This window comes from Egretta garzetta, unplaced genomic scaffold (genome assembly GCF_000687185.1).
Source record: "Egretta garzetta isolate BGI_Z169 unplaced genomic scaffold, ASM68718v1 scaffold395, whole genome shotgun sequence".
Taxonomy (NCBI): Eukaryota; Metazoa; Chordata; class Aves; order Pelecaniformes; family Ardeidae; genus Egretta; species Egretta garzetta.
This window is the reverse complement of record NW_009259794.1, coordinates 201212-218192: the sequence shown is the minus strand read 5'-3', so window position 1 is coordinate 218192 and position 16981 is coordinate 201212. Positions and strand designations below refer to the sequence as shown.

The following is a 16981-nucleotide window of genomic DNA, read 5'->3' as shown; positions in this document are numbered from 1 at the left end:
AAAAAAAAAAAAAAAAAAAAAAAAGAGTATTCTGCAACTTCTGGGAGATCCTCATGTCATCCGCTGCACTTTCTGCGAAAGCAGGAGGCTTTTGGAAGCTGTCCACCGTGCTCGGGAAAGGCTCGACTCAGCAGGTACCGGGAACTGCCAGCTTCCACGTGGCAGCGAGCATCCCGAGTTCAACAGCCGCCCTCTCGGCCGTGTTAGTTCCAGTTTCTTTACTAAAAGCCTGCGGTCACTCTCAGCGCTTGCCCGAAAGCTCGGTCCCCCGACGCAGTGTAACGTTTTATTAGCAGATAGGTGGGCATTGCTCGTTCTCATTCCGAACTTGCCCATTTTCACTTCTAACACCGCGCTCCTCGGCTCCCCGTTTAAAACGCAGAGGCACGTTATCTTTCATCGCTGCACTCAATACCGTTTGCAGGGCATTAACCTTGGCTCTAAGTGTTCGGAATTGATCTTCTGGTTTCCAATTCCAGCGTTCAGATCCCCAAATTGTTGGTCCACAGAGACTAATTTGCCACCGGAATAATCCATTTGTCACCGCGGGATTTTAAACCGAGGCTCCGTTTTTGCAGCCATAGACTGTAAATGCAGTAGGACTCCTTCCACGATTATTAGTTACATCAATTTGAGAAGCTTCTCCGCACGGAGGGTCGGATGATAACACAGCCTCGGGGGCAGAGCAGGGAGGCTCGAGAGGCTCAGCTAATTGGAAATTAAAGGCAAGAAAGAAATTCCTTGGACTCTTAGCCCAGGAGGATATTAAGCTTTTAGCGTTTAGCAGACGTATTTAAATGTAAAGAAAGGAACATCACATAGAAGCAGCCTTAGACATCATCTTTTCCTTAGCTCTTAGGCTTTCCAGCTTGAGACAGGGAGCCATCAACAAACCAGCTTTGCTGCTGCTGGACCCCGACCGGCCAGTAAACCCCCCGCAGAGCCGCTCCTCTGCCGACCGCTATCGCACACAGGCAGCCCCTGCAAAGCCACCACCCGCCCCAGTACGGGCAGTTCGCACAACTGGGCGACCATCACATGGACCAACTTCAGACTGGAGGCTCGGGATAATTACGAAGGGCAAATGAGGCGATACGTGCTGGCTGCGTCGCGACGCAAGGCGCCTGTCGGTTTTGAGCTGCCCCGTGCTAAGCTGCGGCGCTCATCCTGGGGGACGCAGCCTCGGGCCACGCACGGCCCTGGTCCCCACACCGGCCTCCGAGCTGCACTCAGGCAGCTGTGTGGGCTGGGAAATTGATCCACGGTAAAAATAATACCGGGAAAACAAAACAAGCTATATTTAACCCGGAGCAATCCCATGATCTGGAGGGCGTGAGAGGGTCCCGAAGCGAGGTGTTACTCGGTTGTTTTACAGGTGTGCACAGACAAATCCTATAATGCGTTTCTGATAAATTAGTTTATTTTTCTTCAGTAGTTCTTCACCTCGCAACTTTAAAATCTGTACATCTTTGGGAAAGGCATTGATTTAAAATTCTTCCTGGCTATCCAGCTGTACAACTACTATTCTTATTTAAGTTTAAAGCAGTAGTTTCTTCACATTAAGCTCTGATCTCTTCTAATAAACAGACATGAAGCAGATAATAAACAGACATCAAGTCAATTCTCTTATAGCAGCCAGCGTTCTAGTGCAAAGTTTGCATCCAGTATCTTTGCACTGAGAGATTATTTCAGTGAGGAACGAGGACTTTGTGTGCTGGGTGGCCAGACAAGCACCGTCTGTGCTGAGAACAGGGTGGCTTGTCCAAGCGAGTTCCACCCAGAGGGCAAAAGCACGGGCTTCAAAGCTGCAAGCTGTGAAAGAGTAAAGAATGAAGCGGCAGGCAGGCAGGGGGGGGACGCGGGGAGCAGGCATCCAGTACGCTCACCGTGTGCAGACTGCAAAGGCTAAGAACTGAGAAACGTGCCTGGGCTGGCGCTCGGGCGATGAGCTGCGATCCTGCGACGCGATCTCTGTAAGCAGCGCGTAGAAAGCCAAAGCGCCGCGACAATGCGCAGCAGACACCTCCATAGCTATTTGAGGGCCGACAGCGACTTTCAGGGAGTTGCAGTGACAGACTCCCTCCTCTGGTGGCAGCTTTATCTGCTGATAACAGTGAACTGCAGGGTTCTGAATACTTCTGGGTGACAGAAGCACTAAAGCAGAGGTGGACAGCACCCAGAAAATGGGAATTTATTGGTTTTGTCCCGTCTCCTGTGCTGACGGACGCACACGACTGCTGCAAGTCCTCCTACCAGTCCTTCTCACGTAGCATCGGTGAAGAACAGGCTGAACAGAATCTCTCAAGCCTTGAGCTATATCTACACTATGTCAAAACAAGGAGAAATGTTATGGATGAACTGGAAATGCCTTGATATACTGGAAGGATAATTAGGAGCATCATAAGGCATCTAAGACATTTGGACTATAAACAAACGCCATTTGCAGATGCACAAGCAGTGAGTTTCAGAGGCTCTGCCAGCCGACGAAGTGTGGGCTGTGAGTTCTGATAGGTGGAGCAGTAAGAGCCGACTCAAGTGCTGTTCTTACCACAATCTTACAGGATTAGCCAGCTTCATGAGATATACACGAGGAAATACTGTGGAGGGGATTACAGGTGGCGTAAACCATGGGAACGGAGAGAATGAGAGCGTTTGGGAGTACAGGGAGGGTAAGAACAAGCAGTTGAGAAGCCCAGAGCGGGCAGTAGGACAGCAGTTACCAGAGAAGCAGAGCTTTCAACCGTCTCAAGCCAGCCCCGAGCTTTGCTTGGGAAGGAAACACGGCTGTTTACAGGTTCAGAGCACCTCGACTTTTCCCAAGGCAGCACAAGCGCCAGGCGGAGAGGGCACGTGTACTGTACGAAACGCTGGAGTGGTGGAAGCGGAGCTGTCGGTGCTGCAAACAGCTTGTTCAGGGTTGCTTCCAGCTACTCCCCTGAAGCCCCGGAGTAACCTTGCTCGGTTTTGTTCGAGACACGTTTCTTAGCAAGAGCAAAGGGCGTGAAGGAGGCTCAAAAGCAGATGAGAAATTTGCAATGTGAAATTGTGCAAAGGATCGGCATTTACCATGAACTCTGTTTAAAGAAGTGCTACACCCAGGCTGTGGAAAGTTTGGACAGGGAGAATTCCTCAGAGCGCGCACACTGGAAACAGGGTCAAGAGTTAATATCTGATGTAAACGGGCACTTCCGAGCCTGCAGTTGGCTGGGTCCAGATCATGAGACTAGAAGCGTGACCTAAACCATATTTGGACCCAGATTTTTGGAAATGAAGAAACCCCCTGAAATGAACAACTGACCCCCAGCTCCCCAAGAACACCCTGCACACCATCAATAAGGCAATACTTACATGAACACCACCTTCAAATTTCTTTGTACCATTACTAGGGAATGTTTGCAGCTCCAGATGGAAGGAGGGCAGGGCGTTCTCCCTGGAGCCAGCCCCTTAGTCGGGAACGGGGGGGGAGCACTTGTTTGCACCCAGCGATGCACAGCAGCCGTACAGCTGCACCCAGTACTCGCAAGTTTAGGAAGAAAGGAAAACCAGGTTGGTGTCCAGATTTCACAATGGAAATGAAATGTTAAAACAACAAGTTACAGGCAAGCAAAACAAGGGCAGTTTGGGCAGGGTTTTCTGGCGGCTGTAAGCTTCCTGAACAGTCCCCCATGGCTGCTGTCGGGGCATCTGAACGAGCAATGATTTGAGAGAGCAGGTTGGGTGGAAGGAGCAAGAGAAGAGGTGCATCCATGGCATTTCTGAGGTGGTGGCAGACTTGTGGTTGTCCAGAGAGCTTTTACAGTTGAAATAAGTCTTCACTGAAAAGTTACCATTTACGGAAACAACTAAACCAACCAAAGAGTACAGGCTAAACCCTGAGCTCTAGCAATATAAACACTGGCCCTGTTGGAAGAGCAAATGATGATATCACACATACATCACACCCCTCCCTGTGTAAACAGGAGTGCCGACATGAGAAGACATGCTTTGTAAGCCGCGTGTCTGGTTGGTTATAGCGTTCCTGTGTCACTCTTGAAGGCTGCAGAGAAGATCAATGAGGCCAAAAGCACTTCCTGGGATCAGACTTGGGCGGTTTCAGGCACTTCCCTAGCTTCTCACAGCCTGGAGGAGACCAATTCTGTTAAAAACAAACAAAAAATATACAGAAAGGTGATTCATACCAAGTATTTGCTAAGCCCTAAGCCTAACCAACCCTTTTTGATTCTCGCAGACACTCGTGTCCTGCTTGAAAAATGAAACTCCTCTTGCAGCTCATGCTCCTGGGCTCATCGCTTCCCAACTCCAAACGCTATTCAAAAAAGGCTTTTGGAAAGACTACAAATCCTTCTGCAGCAGGTGATTCCCTCTTCTGGGATACAGTGGCCCCTCCTGTACAAACGCAGTCTGCTAGAATTCTGGTGACCTTCCTCTCTTTCCTCTAGTAGCCTGGAGCAACCAGACCATGAGGTTTTGGTGAAATCCCCATGGTGGGTTACAATCCCCATTCTGCCTTTGGAAATTCATTCCCTGTCCCTCCTTCTCGTCTGTCCCTCCTTCTAGTCTGTCCCTCCATGGGAGATTCCCGCTGTTGCCTATTACAGGTCAGTTCAGCTCTGACCTATTGCCTTCCATTTTATTTATTTTTAACCTTTGAGTCATTTACATTTTCTTGGAATTAAATTCCTATGGAGTAAAAGAAAAGCTTAACCCCAGAAAAAAATGCCGGAGCAGGTTTCTATTCCATACAGCTGACAACAGATGGCAGTGAGACACCGGCTATCTCTGCAGAAGGAGCAGACCATGGAGGGGAGCTTTGGCAGAAGGCACCTTAATTGCATGAAGGGCTCCAGACGGTTTAAGAACAATTAATGCCATTTTCTAAATCTTTTTCTCGATTTTAAAATGTACAATCACCACTGGAAATTTCAGATGCCTGACCACTCTGTAGAAGCAATAGAGATCGAAAGAAACAAATGAAATATTTGTTCTTTTGAAAAACAACAAATCGTATCTGCTTCAGTCTCACAGCCCAAGCCACCTTTCCTGGATCTGTAAGCGCTGCAAGTCAAACACGCAGTCAGGCCAGCACGGCTCCACTGCATGGAGCAATTTCTCCTACACTTCCACAGGAGGAAAACCATAGCAGAACTGGCTCCGCGGGAGCTTCGTCAGCGCTGCTGGTGGGATACACCACAGATGGGCCAGCAAACGCTTCTCCTGCTCAGGAGGGCTGCTGCTGCTAAGCTGACAGCAGTCGCTATACTGCAGTAGCTACAAAACCATCCATCTGCTTTGCTCATGGATAAGTAAAGACAATTCTTCTCCTCTGTCCCAGAAGGGATATTAAATGCCCATATCAAATAAAGGGGTGACAGAATTCAGAAGACAGTGTTGGGCATGGTATTAGTAGATGACATTTATCTCCCAGCACCGTCCAAAGACAGACTTAGGGCCCAATCAATCCCAGCAATACTGTCACTCCAAAAAAGATTTGGTTAGCTTCATCTCTGCTCTCAACAGGCAGTAATTTGGTGCCTGTTTATTTTAGTTTTGTGACTGTGTAACTAGCCTGTTAGGAGTTTACACAGAATAGAAAACTCATCATGTAAAAAAGTTTCCTGCTGGGATTTGCAGATTTCTCCCGGGATTAGAATCCCCCCCTGCCCACCAGGCAGGGCTTCCTACCTCAGACAGCCTGACCTGGCCTGAGCTTGGCCAAGCATTGGAGCAGTCATTAGCTGCCTCTGCTTATAGACCGGGCCGGCATAACTGGACTGGTTAACAGTTGGACTTGATGATCTTAAAGGTCTTTTCCAACCTAAACGATTCTGTGATTCTATTCTGTGATTCTATGACTTGGCCAAGCCCTGGAGATTGCCATAGCAAAAGCAGAAGTGGCAGCCCACGGTCTGCAGAACTCCTACTCGGCTGAGACAGAACGAGGCATGCTCAGGGAGAAGACCGACTCTCGATAGCCCCAGGGAGAGGGCTGGGGTGCGGGACCAAGCATGGGACCTCCAGTTCAGCACTTTTTCCATTATGCAACCCAAAACCACCGGGTGGTGACAAACAGGGATACCAGATGTTTTCACAGCACCTAAACCCACTGCGCCAGGGTAGCTGCAGAACAGCGGAGGATGCCTACAATTTGTGAACCCGTTTTGGAGTTGGAATTAGCCCAGAAGAAATGCCTTTCCAGTGAAGGTCTCTGGCAGCAGCCAGGCACTGGGGAGAGTGCCTGAACCCAAAAGGTCCCAAAGGAGCACAGAACAGTGTTTATTAAGGGAAAAGTTGAATAACGAAAGAAAACAACACAGAAACAATGGTCCTTCAAATCTTTTTCCTACTTAGCATCCAAAAATAAAAAGATGTGACAAAGCTAAAAAAGATCTTTGCCTTCTTACTAAGGAGACACAGCTCCACATTTTGTACGTTTCTGTCTGGCTGGAGATAGACCCTAAGCAGCAGGTACTGACTGTTTCAGAAGATTATTTCAGCGTCAGAAAGATTTTGCCTGTTGCTATTTTGTGTCAGCCTACAGGCACATCCCCTTAGACTACACACACTCTTGTCATCTGACTTTACCTCCTACAAACCATCCCGTTTCTTTCCCAGGTTCTCAACAAACCAAGCAGCATTGGACAGGAAAGCCAAATTGTAATTTTCCAACACGCAATTTGAAACAGAAAACAGAACTGAAAATGTCTGTCGTGTTTCAAGCCATAAAGGCTTTAAAAAAGTCAGGCATGGGTGGAATTGGAGGAGATCGAGCAAGACCAAAGTTACTCTCGCACATCACTGATAAAGAGCCACTGTCCCAGTCCCACCAATGAAAAGACAGAGGACTTTTGAGATTTGCAGAAGGGGATTAGAAAGGAGAAGAAGAATCTACAGCTGTAGATACTGCCCTATCTCTAAGGAAGGAAGCCACGGAGTTTATCACAGCATGCTGGTAGACCTAACCCCACTCACACCGTACGAGCCTTCCTATACCGCTGCATTCCACAGGCAAGAAACAGCCCTCTCCTCTGTGGAACAGCCAGACAGCCCTTCAAACAGGCGAGCATGCATCTCTTCTCCATCCCTTCCCAGCATTAGGTGACGTTTTTAAGCCTTTACAAAACATATTTTAAGCTAAAGATTCTCAAATGCGTTTATGCTTTAAGCACTCACCATGACGGCCTTGTCGCACACGTTAAGCTGCGGCTCCCCTGGCACCATGGTCGCTTGGTGCTGCTGGACAACAACAGATATTCGATCCATAGCCCTTTGGTATTCATCGCTGGCAAAACTAGAACATGAAAAAAATACAGACGTTATTAGCGGGGCTTCATACACGGCATCATTACAGCGTCCACGTCACTAAGCTAGGTCAGAGGACTTTTCCTGGGCCATAGCAAAGGAGAAGAGTATGCAAACGTGCAGTTGACACTGATCGCCCATGGGACCGTAAGGGAATGAAACATCTGGGTTGACAGAGTCCAGCCTGGCTGGGCCTGGAGGCTGCAGGTCTGGGATGCTCTGCTTAGGGCAGTGAGGATGGCAGATGGCTTGCCCTCCCCAGCAAAGAAACACATGGCTCTGGGCAGATCATCTCAGCATGGGATTTCAGCTTTCAAATACTGCTAGTCCCGGTAGCCCCAAATGTGTCGCTTCGTAGTCAGGCAGACATGCCGCAAGCTCGTGTTGATGCCCGAGGGGAATCCTGTTGGTTGAAGGTGTCAGGTACAAAGCAGGGTGCTTCTGGGGTTGTCCTTGAGCTGTGCCTTAAATGATTATCACGGGAGGCTTCCTAGGCACAGGACAAACACCTTGCCAGACCCATTAGTACATAAACAAGTTCGTTCAGGCGATCCTTCCAATGTGTCACCCAAGAGGTCATCCAGCTCTCTGCACGTTCATCCTCCACTCTTTCAAGTGCTTCTCTGAACACGTCCATCACGCGGAGGCGTTTATTGTTGGGAAACGAAGGTAACATCAAGACTTTGTTTTTCAAGAGTGTTCTCAAGCTAAGGGTTTCAAACACAACCGTTGGCTACTAAAACTTCACAATCACCAAGTAAGATGAACTAATATTATGCAAACAGGAAGATGGAGAAGAAGAATAGAAGTGACTTGTCCAAGACAAGAATACCTCCTCCATTTCGCAACATCCACCCTGGGGTTCTGCCCCATCTACATTCTTCCATTACAGTTTTATTACTCCAAGCTGGGACCCATCTGTCATGCTCCAAGCCCTCATACTGGGTTATAAATTACCAGATTTTTATCCACCCGATGACTCCAGTAGGTACTTGTTTAAGTGGTTCAGGGTGTACTTCACTAATACTTCAAGTACTTCTAAAATGGAGGATTACTACCCAATGATCTCATTTTGCCCATCACGTTAAGAGTCACTTAAAAAACAGAGAGCGGCAAATTGCTTCTGAAGATAAAAGAAACAATGCAGCTTGGTCCTGACCTCAGGCTCCCTTTGCTTACAGTCCAAGCTGGCCACCAGCCCCACACTCCAGCTAATTTCCTTCTTTGAAAAACAATCACATTTGGAAGCCCCGTAATGTGCCAACAGTTTCCAGTAAACCCTATAAATATCACATCTCGGCAACCATCCAGAGAGAAGCTGATTGTGGGGATGGGCCTGAGCTTTGCTGATAGAGAACCGGAAGGGAATTTGAAATGACAAGCTCGAGCAAACTAATCTGTTGCTCTCACACCCCGTTAGCTGTATCCTGGTGGAGAGGCTATCACCGGGACCGGCTGTCTGATCGGTACGGACCACCCTGACATTCAGACTATTCTCGCAAAGCTCCCGAATTTGCTCCCTCCTCTCCCCACGTGTCCCACCCTGCCCTGCCCCAGAGACTCTGCGGAAACCAGCGGGATCGGCAGAAGTTTGGGAGCTGCCAAAGACCATCTCTGACTCACACCCTGATGAGGACACTGGAGGCAGCAATCGCTTGGCTCCCAGTGTTGCATCCCGGTGGCACAATGGCCTTTCAGTTTGGCGAGATTTTATCTGGAAGCTGCCTGGTCGCATTTCAAGCGCGCAGGATTGCCAGCCCGGCAGCATGCTTGAAAAAAATCAAAACAGATTTTTTAAAAGAGGCAGGGAGGGTTTAAAGCTAACTGGTGCTGACACGCAGAGGCCAGTGAACACGGGAGAGCCTGCGCACGGAGAGCAAACGCTGGGGAGGCAAACACGCTGAGGGAGCCTGCCTAAAACCGCAGGCGAGTCCCAGGGTTGTGCACAGCGTGTTGGACGCCCGAACTGGAGACTGGATGGAATGGGGGGGCCAGAAACATTGGAAAGCTTACACACTCCAGTGAGGGAAACGGAGGGGGAATGTGGTTTAGGGAGACACGTGCATGGCAGTGGTTTAGATTTCCAATGCACCTATTGTGCCAGGATTTGAAAGCTCTTCCAAACCCGCACTAATCACACTTCATTAAGATCCTCATATGAAGGATTAATATGAATTAATACATACTTTAATCAATTGTTAGAGTCTAACAGATACTCTAGATATCAAATCATTTAATGCCTCCTCCTGCTGCTCTTCTAACGATCTAATGTGTTTATTTCTGCCACATACTTGTGTCATCTCTCCAGCATTTAAGATCTTCTTTTGGAAGTGGACCCGTAAGATAAAATGTTGCTGCTGACTAATTAAGCTCCACAGCATCTTTTCAAATATTTAAGTGCTAAAGAGATAGCCCAATTTGGTCCATCGAAATGGCTTTTCATACATCGGATTCCAAATTAGCTCTAATCTGGACAGACCAGTGGAAAACACAGCTGTGGTCTGGATGAAAGATAAACAATATGTTGTCATGACTGCTGCTTTTTGCTCCAAATATGCCAGTCCTGTTGCAATGAAAAACATCTTTTTGCTATAATCTCAACTACCGCGTTTATCCACGGCCTTGTCGCTCATTAGCAACCTAAGACATGTGAATGACGCGGTATAACAAAGTAGGCTCGAGGCATTTAAATCATCATCTTGCTTTAATTCCCATGCTCAGGACACTCCTGGCTTTTTTCAGCTAGCTCAGCAGCGACAGGAAAGCTTGGCCTAACCCCAGGTCCCCATGTTTTTGAATAGCTCTCCTCTGCAGCTTCTACACTTTCAGATAATTTCAGCATTTAGCATAGGTCGAATGACATCCCCAAAGCACGACAGAAACGGCTTGGCATGTACAAAAGACTTGCACTTCTCACACAAGTACAAAGCTGGCTAAAGCTAAAGAACATGTATAGATTATGCTCCGAGTCGTACCGCTAACCTATAAACCTTGTCTCAGTAGGGCTTAACATGCTCTTAAGCTGGCTAAACCTGTTGACACTAGCTTAAAACATATCCGATCGCAGCTGTCTTCCTTGTGTTGAAGTACAGCGACGGACCCCCACTGCTGTAAGGCGTCATTCAATACTGGAAGATCATCACAGATCGTCTTCAGATGCCTCAGTTGAACACAGGAACTATCTTCCTCATCCAGACATGTTATCAAGTCTCCATGCGTAGCAGGGGACTGCAATGCCTGCAGGATGCCACCAGCCCCAGGGCTGGCATTCCCGTGAAACTGGAATCACAAAGAGACGGGGGTTGGTTTTCCCGTCCTGGCCCCACAGCGATCCCCATTCCTCACTCTGATGAGCTCCGGTTTTGCTCAGCAGACCTGTTTAGCTCCAGAAAGCATACCAAGATCCAATATCCATGCAGCAATTTGTAAAGTGTTTGCTGAGTGCATATGGGGTGTTAAAACCATCTCCAGCCCTACGCAAGAAGTGCATTTTGAGACAAAATCTCCCAACTAAGAGTGCCTTTAATCTGTATGTAAGATGGGGATAATTACTTCATGGTAATCAGGCTGAGTTGTTAAGGGCACTGGGAACCTCCCTTACTCTTACCTGGAGTCCCATCATTTCCCTGCATGCATATGCAGGGCTGAGCTGCGAGGGCAGGGTCTACTACATTCTCCATTCCAAAAAAGTGATATTATCTATACAGGTGTTTAGGCATTATTGTCTGCATGAAGATCCAGACCTCGCTGCCTCCGGGGCATGCTGCATTTTGTATTCTAGTTCAACAATCCTGCAGAAGGAGAGCTGGGAATAGCACTAGAAGAATGAGAGGGTGAGCAGGTGGTGTTGTGAGGACTTTGCTAAAAGAGATCCCCCAGCGTACACGAAATTATTCCACGCTCAGAATGAGGGAACGGAGTGGACAAAGTCCAGGGTCATTACACTAATTGACACTTTACCTCCTGGAGGTCTCTGGAGATCCAATCAGGGCTGGATTGCGAGCGCCGGGGTCCCAGGCACAGGTGTGGCCTGTGCTTCCTTCATTTAGCGTAATTGTGCCTTGGCAATCTGTTCCCATCTCCTCCCTCGCCAAACAACTCCAGTGTAACCTGCTCTGCTATTAACCCCACCATGCCCTACGCTGAAATCCAGGTTTGGAAGAAGGAGGGTTTGTCTCACACGCTGCCTTCGGTGTCAGAGCTCTGGTTTGATCTCGCAGGCATCAGAGTCTTTCACCTTCAGGTCTGCCGAGCGCCCTGAGCTGTAAGGAGGAAGGGGGGGCGATTCTCTACCATCATAAATGCGCTGTCAAATAGCTCAGAACCCAGAGCAAATTCAAGAGCGTTTTTTTAAAATCTAGATCTTGATGTTTTATACCTCATCCTGTTCATCGTATATGGGCGCAGTGCGGTACGTCTATCCTGGGAGAGACAGGACTCATTATTATCAAGAGGAATGCAGCAAAATGGGAATTCTACAGCACTTCATAGAAACCCGACAGTGGGCTCTTAACAGCAGCTTTCAGATTCACAATGTGTTTTACCAGACGCACATGAAGTTATGGGAAGAGCATAACACTTGGCTAGTGTTTTGTATGTTTTACTTCTTCTCCACTGGAATTATTTTAATTAAAAGCATTATTTTTAATTGTGAAATACACCCAGATTCAGGAAATCTGATTTTATCTGTTATCAGTGCTGTGAGGCCGCTCAGCACTGTAGTATCCAAGTCTTGATCTTGTCCTATTATTCTGTCTTCCTCAGTTCCTCTCTTCTATTACCAAGCTTATTTGCAATTTAAAGTCTGCACAAGACATGAGGCAGACAACAGGTTTGGGGCTCTGCTGCTGAAACATGGCAGTTTGCAATTACTGGGAAGATCCATAGAGCCAAAAGAAAACAAAAAAGGGATCAAACAGAGGAACACTGGGCTGCTCATACCCCCGTTCACCTCTCTGGTCCAGCAGCATCTGCGGGGCCCCAGATGCAAATACCCCACGCGGGGTCCGTGAATATCTGGAGTACAGAGGATGCCTCTCTCTCGTGTGGATTCTCTAACGGTGTCCACAGCTTTCCCCGCAGCAAGAACTGATCCTGCTGATCCTGTACGTGGAAGTTGTAACTCCCTGGCTTTAAGGATCCTGCCTTTTGTTGGATTTCATTGTGAACAACCACAGGGTTCAAATGGCAGAGGGGATAAAGGCAGAGCAACTACATAAAGCCGTAGTCTCTGCGTGAAGATAACCACGACCCATCTGATCCTCCCGCTAGTTGCTTCAGTGGTATTTCTGAATCATAATTTAAGCAATGTGTCCTTCAGGCTACTCTCTGAGGCTGTAGCGCTGCCTGGACCTGTCTCTGAAGATGTCCGTTTCAACCCGGGTTTTGCATTTTTTAAACTGGTTCATATGGCTTTTTACTTCAATATTCCTTTTCATACAGCATCACTCTAGTCTAGACAGTTACTCATCGAAATACCTGCAGGCTGTTGGTCTGCCACAATCAAGCAGAAGTTACAGGTTGGTTGGAGAGCGTGCCACAGCGCAGAGCGCTGATCCCGGACTGGACAGAGAGCGGCTGTCGATGGAGATGGGTTTTCCTCTGACCTTAGGCTAGCGACTCTCCTCCACAGATGTATTTTTCTTCAGCCCTCTTCCCTCCAGAGCTGGCTGCGTTCTGGCTGTCATGCCTGGCTTGCATACTTCTGATAACCTTCCTGCGTCCAGCCCCTGCGTGGCTGAGGCTGGATGTGTTTTACTGGCATCGCCGAGGCTCTTTATCCACAGCTCTCCGCAGTTGCCATAGCTTTACTGTTCCTCGATGCCACCTCTCCTGTGGCAGCAGCTAATTCGCCCCTGCAATGCAGCTTGTGCCATTTCTTCCTTTTTGAAGAAGATGGGGAGTCAGCATCTCCCCTGGGCAAGATTCTGGCTCCTTCTTATAAACATTTCTTTCCCCGTTTTGCACCTTCTCTCTTTTCCCCACAGCGAGGTTTCTGCCCTGATCAGTAAGGTGAGACTGGCAACTTTTCTATCAAATCCTTTCCCTTTTAGCTTCCCTTCAGGTGCTTCTTCCCTTCTTTTCTGGCTCCATAACCAGTGCAATTACCTCTCTGATGATTTCCTGGATTTTCCATCTGCTCGAAATAGGCACTTGTGAGCTCTCTTGTTAATTAATGTGTTCTAAAATCATTATGTTCATCAACCAAGCCTTGTGACTTCCAATTTTTCCATAATAGTAAATGCTATCGCCCCAAGTAAAACATGGGTATTTTGACGTTCAAATTTTAGTAAACTCAGTTTTGAACAGAGGTTAATCGCTCAAAGCAGAACCGCTACTAACCGGGAGTATCAACAACGCACAAGCACACCGCTCTTGCTTGTTATTAAGGCTTTGCACCTCCGGCTCAAACTGACAGAATTTCAGAGATTTGTGTTACAAATTCTTTTTGCAGCTTTGGCGTCGGACCCAAAGCACATTCTCTGCCTCAGTCTGCACTGGGTATTTTGTTAACTGTATTTTAAGCTGTGCCAGCTTTTGCTATATATTATTACCTGTGTTCTTCCTGACTGGCAATGAAGTGTTTTAGTAAAGGCGTGTATAAACAGCAATCTGTGACTTGGGCAATAAAACTGGCAACTGGTTGTGAAGAGGTCACCAAGAGATAATTCTACTGCGTTTGTCACATACGGTTTGAATGGAGAAACAAGTTCCCTGTGTGGTACTTAGCAGACACACAATACCCCAAACATAACAGAATTTAGTAAAGAAAAAGACCTATCAGATCTTGTAGTTCTGCTTTCTGATAAATTTGGTGACAAAGGTACCCCACAGTTTGAGTGGTTTTATATGAAGAAAAAACCTCTAGTAATTGCATCTAGGGAGGAAACAAAATACTTAGAGAAATGCTTCTGCCTTGTGTGCTGCCTAACACACAATCTTACTTCTATTTTAAAGTTGAGAGCTACAAAAAAGAGCTATCTTCTATCCCACAGCCTACACTGATCTAATCAACCTCTTGGATGACCAAAGACACGAAGGGTTCACTTCTCACTACACAAGGACCAGAAAACAAGGTAACTCATACTAATGTAAGTGCAGTTACATTACCAATTTTGGCAACCAAAAAGAAAGATTATTTACCAGTAACCACACTTCTTTGAAATATATTGCCCATATATACCCTGGTATTGCAGGTGTTCTTATTACAAGCACCTCTGCAGATGCCCATTTTGCCTCATCAGTACCTGCAGGCGCGTTCATGCCCTACCTCATCCTGAAGCCATATAAATATTGAGCTTGTCCTATGGTGCCAAGCTTCTCTCAACGCTAGGACCCCAGAGTCCTGCAGTTCTCAGGAGAGTCCCCCTCTTTCCAGGAGAGGGGGGGCGATAAGAGCTTGGTAGTGAATGTATCTGGTCCTAGTGCCAAGTCTGGCAGTCCTGAAGGTCAACTACAGGACATGGATCTTGCTCCATCCAGCCCATTGATGTGATGATGTATATATGCCATCACCTGGGCAAGCTCAGGCAGTGTGAGAACTTGTAACATGCATTTGGCACTGCTGTGAATCCCAGCGAACGAAATGCAAAGTCTGTGAGGCTCTTGGATTGCCGGGGGAAAGTTCCAGTCCAGACTAAGAAACACCAGTAATTATCTTTCAAGGCAAAGGAGGCAAACACAACCATGTCTCTTGGCAGATGCTGGGGTACAGGAGGCGGTCCAGCCAAAACCAGAGGGGCCACAGGAGGAAGGAACAGTTGGGAGGGTCTGTTCCTAGAGTCAGACATGCAGAGGGATGCATGCACATCCTTACGTGAAGGGGAACATAAGTGCAGGGTGCCATATGGCTCAGAACTGCCAGACGTGTCCTCAACATGATGACAGGACCTGCCTGTAATTGCCTGACCAGTTTTTCCACTGCATGAAAAGTGCTCCTGTGGGAGATAAGCTTTTGCTGGTATTGTTTCCAGGCAGGCTCCAGGAAATCCAGTGAACTGTGTCAGGAAGAGGAAGGACTCGTCCTGCTTCACCACAAACCCCAGGGAGCTGAAAACTTGACGTGCTGTCTCTAGACCTCGAAGGACTGGCATCTTCAGTGATGCCCTCAGCAGCCGGTTCTCCAATGAAGACCAAAAGGCTAATCCCCATGTTCTGAGATGAACTGAAATCGTAGCCTTGAAAAAGCCTCGTCGCGTCACGCAGCACCTTGAGTACACAACGTCACAACCCAAAGACTTTTCAGATGAGACTGCCTGAACATAAGCACCCAGCAAGCCAAGAGCGTTGCTGCAGTTGACTGAGCTGACTGATTTCTAGGATGCCCTGGCTCTGAGATCTCCCAGGACCCTAGAGGAAGCCCAAATACATAAGCAGTAGATCTCTCTGCAGGTGCGTGTGATGCCTGGCCGTCATGCACAGCAATGAAACCTCTTACTGGTGGTTTTGCATGTGACCAATGTAAATCAAGAGATACGACAGATAATGAAAATAATTTTAAAGAGAAGAAAAGGCTGCACTAAAATAAGGAGTAAATGAAATTAAAAAAATGAACAAACGCAGGCAGAGAGAACAGGATGTTGGTGTGCCGTGCTGCTCCTTCGCAGCAGCAGCAAAACTAACATAATCCAGTACAGATTTAACAAAGCGAAGTGGTGAAAGGAAATTACATAAAAGACAGAAAGGTACCAATAAAACAGAGGTGCAATGCAAATTTTTCTAAATGCTTCGGCAACATAACGACGCACCGGAGGAGCCAAGCTGGTGAAAGAGCTGTATGATACACCCCGTTCCTCCAGGGCTGCAGGAGGATGAACAGCGGAGCGTGGCCAACATGGACTGCGAACACACACACACACACACACACACACACCTCGGGCTGGAGCACAAGCGACAGGAGCACACCCAGCATGTACGGACAGACAGATGCATGCTTGGAGGAGAATGCTGGATTCCCTTCTGAGAAACATTAGTGTCGGGACTCCCAACAGGCTGTCTGCCAAGGGGGATAATTAAGCTAAATAAAAGTACACAACAGTAACAGCTCTACAAATGAGGATAATTTAATTACCACATTCGATATAGGAGCCCACTTCCCATGAGTTTTCCATTGTGACCAGATAGGAGACAACAGCAACAGAACGTGCTGCAGAAAGGAAGATTCATTTACTAAAAGGAGGCTTTCTGTTCGGGTCTGCATATTAAACAAAATCACAGCTTTCCATAATCACATCACAATCTTGCCATAACAACAGCTTGTGAGTGTCCAAAAATCAATGGAACTGGATGAGAAATGATTGCAGACGTAGCACTGGAACTTTCTTTCAACACTCAACCCATGGCGGTGGTCAGGAACACCCAAATAACAGGCAAGCAGGGCATCTGCAAACACCTCTTAGGGAAGAGCTCCTCTCCCTCAAATTCAGAGGAAACACAACCTGTAGGCACACTACAGTTCACTTAATACTAATACTACCCGTTTGTTTGATTTTTGGAAAAAAGGAGGTCATTCTATCCACTCATTTCTCCTAAAATGAAATAGTTGTCAAACCGAACAGGGCATAGTCTCATCTGGAAACCCAACCCAGTAGCGTAAATTCACTCAGCTGAATTTAAAATACAAAGCTGCAGATTTGCTTTATTCATTAGTGCTGAAATGCAATAGAAAGCGAGCACTAACGTG

At 47.4% G+C, this 16981-nt stretch overlaps 1 protein-coding gene across 1 annotated transcript in view; it reads right to left on the bottom strand.

The window, feature by feature from the left end:
* GALNS (galactosamine (N-acetyl)-6-sulfatase) overlaps positions 1–16981 on the bottom strand; it is a 62688-nt gene continuing 45707 nt past the window's right edge. The window contains exons 14-15 of the mRNA XM_009639666.2: positions 7171–7288; positions 1–4135 (exon numbers count right to left, since the gene is read on the bottom strand). Of these exons, the coding sequence (XP_009637961.1) occupies positions 4049–4135; positions 7171–7288 (205 nt within the window). The 3' untranslated portion in view covers positions 1–4048. The remainder of the gene's footprint in view (positions 4136–7170; positions 7289–16981) is intronic.